The sequence below is a fragment of the Octopus sinensis genome, linkage group LG4 (genome assembly GCF_006345805.1).
Source record: "Octopus sinensis linkage group LG4, ASM634580v1, whole genome shotgun sequence".
Lineage (NCBI taxonomy): Eukaryota > Metazoa > Mollusca > Cephalopoda > Octopoda > Octopodidae > Octopus > Octopus sinensis.
In genome coordinates, this window is record NC_043000.1 from 148,910,379 (window position 1) to 148,916,543 (window position 6,165).

The window sequence follows — 6,165 nt, forward strand, 5'->3', positions numbered from 1 at the left end:
TAGAATGTAATGCATAATGCAAACCTTTTTTGCAGATATTTAAATTATGACTGGCAGCAAAAGTTCCTCATTCATAGAGACTACTTCAACAAAGTCTATTTCATTAAGAAACAGTCTAGATTTATCGATACCAATGTTTCTAAACATGAATTTCCCACCAGTTGACAATTTTTCTTTCCTTAATTAAAACATGGATATATGTCAGCCATAGATTTCAAACCACTGAACCATTCACCACATTCAGTTCAACACTATCACAAAAACTTCTCATCCTGAACGCATTATCTTCAACTAAATAGACTGGTACATAACATATAAATATAGCACAACACTTGAAGTGAAATTAAGCTCATGAAAAACAAGAAACTTTATTCAAATGGTTGGGTGATTATTATGAAAGCATTTACAAATGAAATCCATATATAACATCTCCAACAAGATTTTACAGAAACTATTTAACCTGAACTGAATGAGTATAAATTGTTTGAATTATGGTTTTAATGAATGTTTAATGTGATGTGCAAGCCAGTCATTGAAATGTTCATATTAGTTACTACATTCAACCATATGAAAAACGATATAACTCAAATGTTTTATTTCAGGAAAAGCATGTTAAAACAAAATTGTCTAGAAAATGTCTTCTATAATAAGCCTCAGGTCAACTAAAAGCTAAAACCACGAGAGAAATTTGATATAAAGGTGTGGAAGGCATGTTTTCAGATAGTTGACCCAACATAGCATCTGGTTTCACACCACCCAACTACCTTGTGGTGTGTTTAGAGAAATCCACTGCTTAAAACAGAGGTTCTCAACCATTTTTTGCCTATGGACCCCTTCGATTCCTATTTTAATCTGCTGGACCTCCATAGCCTTTCAATGTATATAAAAAAAAATTGGGTTTTTTTTTTCTTCTTTTTTATAATTAAGTATTATTAGGAACTGCATAAAAAATGTGTTGAAGTATAAGAAATTTATTGCACATAAATTTTAACAAATTCTTATATAGACCCCGGTTGAGAATCCCTGGTTTAAAGAATTCAGGCAAGGTCCCTGATTTGCAGGTAACTTCTTCCTTTCTGTCTCAGAGTCCTGAAAAGAGTCACAAGAACTGTCCTTCTTTGACTACACCATAACAAATTTTAAACAAAAAGTATAAATTTTTTTATTGATTTAATGAAATAGTGCTACCATTTATTTATTTACAAATAATATATAAAAAGGTACAAGATGTAATATCATTTAAATAAGTGTTTTTTTGTTGTTTTTTTCCTTTTCATTCAAATACTTCATGAAGAGGTTTTATTTGATAAAAAAATGTAGCATGCTTTCCTATATCACCAGTGATAATCTCTAGAGTGAAAATTTGCATAGAATAATCCATCCATGAACAGACAAATAGCTTACATATTCATAAAGAATAACCAGTGAAATAGTGAAATTCAAGAGAGCATACTAAGATGAGCAACAATCATCAAGTGAAAAGCTTTACATAAGGAAGTTCCAAAGAGACAAACATATGGAGCAAGAATCGGTAGTAATTGCTTCTAACAGGTAGAATGTATAAATTTCGTTAATAACCTTAGTAGAAATCTGGTTGTCATGATCACTGGACGATTATTAACTATATTATAAAATCTTTTTCAACTGCTTAAGATTAAATTATATTACAGAATTATCTAAATTAATTGAATGTGAAAATTATAATTTAATAAATATCTAAGAAACGAGACGACAGAACAAGAAGTAGTTTTAGTTTTATAATAATCAAATTGAGATCATTATATTTGCTATAAAAAATATTAAAAAATAGTACAACCGATTAGTATTAACAGCAATCTATGTAAATACACACATACACACACATCTTGCAGAAATTGGATCTGTAATTATTCCTGAAATCAACACAATTTCGGACTACCATTCTATATTCAGCAACTGAATTTATTAAATTTCTCATTCACAACAAGCTAGTTAATAAGTGTCGGACAATATTACGCAGATGATGTGCAAAATTGAGGAAATTAAAGAAGGAAAAGAAAAATGTGAAAAATACCCTTTTCAGACTTTAAAAAAATCAATATATTAGTTATGAGTTATAGGAAGTAATAATAATCATCATGCCTGCAAGGGTTTCAGAAACATAGAATTAAAGTCTTTATATGAATCGTTCGAAATTATTCTAAAATGTCGGTTTTGTAGTATTTAACTATTTTTAATTTAAAGAATCTTCAATAACATCCGTCTTGGGGTTTACATTAAATAGCCACATAAATGCATCCAACAGTTGTTGGAAATGAAAGTAAGATGTAAACAACCAATATGTCAGGAAAATGGCAACTGGAGAGAACTATGTCACTGAGATTAGTCTAAAGAGGAGTGATTATATATACAACAGCAACTACTGCCACTGGTAAAATCTGCATTGTTAACGAAATATATTGGACATATGGTGTATTCTCTCGCTAGATTGTCGCAAATATATATATGACAACTTGAGATTGAATTAAATATTCGTTTATTTTCTCTGCAACGACGGATTCTGACCGAAACGTTAGGCTTTTTTATGGCACAATTTATTCCACAGAATTACTTGCTTTATACTCTTTGCCAACGCAGAATATCACTAGTTTTCCTGAGGTTATTATACTCTTATGTATTTATAGCTTGCTATAACCTAGACTATAGTTCATCAATAAAATATATACACAGAGAAAAAGATGAGAAAAACAAGGCTTGCAAATGAATTCAATAAATCGAATCCATATTTTTTTCAGGCCAGCTGCGAACCTAACGTAATAAATAACTTCCACAGTAAACTATATTATATATATATATATATATACACACACGCACTAATAGCTGAACAAGCTGTTGGTTGAACACGTACTAGTCATACATAGACATTTGCTCCACTCACCAACTCAAATCATATCATATATAGAATTGAACAACTGAAACGAAGACAAATGCGATTCAGAGGTTTCTTGCAGGAGGCGTGCACCAAGAAACGAAGTAGTAGTCGATACGAATAAGGCTACCTTTTCATCTTATGAATTTTTAACACAATCGAAAAGGCCACCACCGACAATTGAACATATTAAAAAGGATGTTAACTAAATGAATATGTATATACATACACACATATACACACACACACATGTATACATATATATATCTTGTGACTTTCTAAAAATAAATCGATAATGCATCAATATGGAGACAATGTTTTAGTATATATATATATGTATATATATATACTGCCGAAGGTGTAACAAAGAGACATCGCTGACAATATTTTATTTTACCTCATTACACAAAGCATTAATGAACAAAGCTTGAACCAAGTGAAATACACCCATAAACACGAAATAGGGCAACGAAATTCAGTAGTAGTTCGAGTAAAGAAACAGCGAATGATCAGTTACATTTATAGAACTATGATCTTAAATGGGTACAGTTTATATTCTACATAGGCAAAGAATATTTAATGACAGTAATTAGCAAACAGTCAATCATAGAAACAATTTTATTCATTTACAATGGTTGCAACTGATATACAACAAAAAAAAAACAATATTTAAACCTAGACAACCATTATGGTTGTGTAGGATATATATATATATATATATATATATATATATATATATATATAATATATATATATATATACATACATACATTGCAGGTCGTCACACCCAGAAAATATTTTTATGCAAGTCTTTTAAAGCAGGTCATTTGTTCATACATACTTGTTAAAATTAATCACACCCGATAAATATCTTTCAAAAAATCGTTCTAAAATAGCTGCAAGGCACTATCTTTATTTAATGAGAATTCAGATATAATTATTTACATCCCAGAGAGCAAAAATTTTAGAGACTCAGCCAAAATAACAAAACGACATATTTATGAAATTTCAATATATAAAGGACCCGAAAACGAGCAAAGAAAATCTCTTTATGGACCCCAATACGAAGTACAAGGACGCAGTTTTTAGTCATGTTTAACTGGTTGTTGGAGGGGACTGCTTAAAAACCCTAGTGTAAATATTGATTGCCTCTTAGACTAGGAATACACTTGGCAATACAGACACACAACTACATGGAGATGCATCGTATATACATTAGACAGATTTTATATTTCCACCAGTGATCTCGTTTTCTACATATCAAAATATACACCTATTAGGCTAAATAGGTCTACAGTGTGGTCATAAATATACACCTTAACTAACCCCTTTAAATAATTAACTAACAGATTGGATATAGAATTCAACAATTCCTACAAATACGTAAAATACACAATGTAAACACGTCTCGTGTTGGTGAGTTTTAATATGAACTATTGAATGAGTTTAAAGGAATATATATATATATATATAATCAACTAATAAGGGTGAGAAAATTGGATACTAATTTAATAGTACAGTCAATTTAACACCAAGTGGCTTAGTGGTCACTCTCTTATATTTATATATATATATAATATATATATATAATCTGTGTTGAAAAAACAATCAGTAAGAGGCAATTTAATATGATAAAAAGTTAATAAGCAAAAATATAATATACTCTAATCAAATCTGTATAGCAACAAAGGAAAATTATATGATTTTAGTTAATTAAAGAAAATGAAAGGAATTAAGGTACTATGTTGATTGTTTTGTATTTTTTTTCTTTTTTCCCCCTGACTAGTCAAACCTAGTAGAATATTCCACTGTTAATAGGAAGTTTCAATTGCATGGAAATAAAAATGATATTTATATTTAAAAAAAGCTACCTTTGTGCTATTCAAATAAAGCATTGAAAAATAATATAAGATAGTAAAAAAAAAAAGGAAAATAATTATCCAGATGTTTTCTGATTTCTAAAACGAAAACAAAGGAAGAAAAGGGTTGGAAATTATCAAAAGGTGGGATGTATAAATCACAAGTAACAAACTACTAATTGGTGCGTTTTATTTTTCATCAATAAAAATATGGCCATTAGTATCTTTTAACCACGACTTGGCAATTGTCACGTTTTTATTATATAATAGCAGTTATTGGAATATATTTGGGGTTTTGGGGGTTTTTTTTTATCAGTAATTAAATCACAGAAGTATAAACAGAAGAAGAAAGCAAACAAGTGTTAGGTAATATTTTCCAGAGATTTAAAAAGACATTAAAATGCATTAAAACGTCACCGAGAAAGGAAACAAATACAAAAATGCATGGAAGAAAAATGGTATATACACACACATATCTCTGTATATAAATATATATATGGATATATATGTATGTATTGTCTATTGAGGCATAAGGAAACAGAGGGAGGATTGGTTATTATTGCTAACAGGTGATGAGTTGTGAATATTTGAGAAATATTGCCATCTTCAAACGAAACAAACACAAATGCATGGAAGATAAATGGCATATACACACACATATCTCTATATACACACACATATATATATATATATTAATGTCTATATATATGTATTAATGTCTATTGTGGCATAGGAAATAGGGGAGGATTGGCTATTATTGCTAACAGGTGACAGGTTGTGGGTATTTGAGAAATATTGCCATCTTCGCAGTGCTGCTGGTGTCGGTAAAAGAGGGAAAAAGGGAAGAGGCGTGGGCAGGAGTCAGGGAAGATATCAAACGTCGACAAGTGGTATACGAAATGCTGTTACGACTTGCGTCAACACACAACAGTTTTCAGCACGTAGATTAATTTATCATGGAAAAATTATACCGAAAATACGTTAATACGTTAGAGTAAAAAAACCATCAAAGCTATATACGTAAATCTTACCTGTATCACCTATAATAATGTACTTAAATAAATATGCATATGACATCCTGAAGCTTGATCCGAGACAGTTTAAGCTACGTAAAAGTATGTCTGCTGATGACGTCACCGGACGTTGACGTCACGCTTTGCCGTTCTACGTTATATAGAGGGCGCAACCGTCTGCGAAAAAAAAAAAAATCTTTGTCTTCTTCTTCTTGCCTTTTTACATCTTCGCAGATTATGAAATACAATTGTCTTACTTTAAAGTATAGAAATGTTACGAATACAGAGAAAAGAAAGGCGGGAAAATAAAAATAAAAAAAAGACGAATTCTGCCAAGCATATAAAGAATAAATGTAATTCGAAAAATCCTGATAAATTTTTACAG

At 30.2% G+C, this 6,165-nt stretch overlaps 1 protein-coding gene across 1 annotated transcript in view; it reads right to left on the reverse strand.

Annotated features, from left to right (window-relative positions):
* The window catches only part of LOC115210231 (ras-related protein Rab-2), a 36,958-nt gene extending 31,005 nt beyond the window's left edge, over positions 1-5,953 (reverse strand). The window contains exon 1 of the mRNA XM_029778704.2: positions 5,799-5,953. Coding sequence (XP_029634564.1) covers positions 5,799-5,844 — 46 coding nt within the window. The 5' untranslated portion in view covers positions 5,845-5,953. The remainder of the gene's footprint in view (positions 1-5,798) is intronic.
* Between the last annotated feature and the right edge of the window lie 212 nt (positions 5,954-6,165).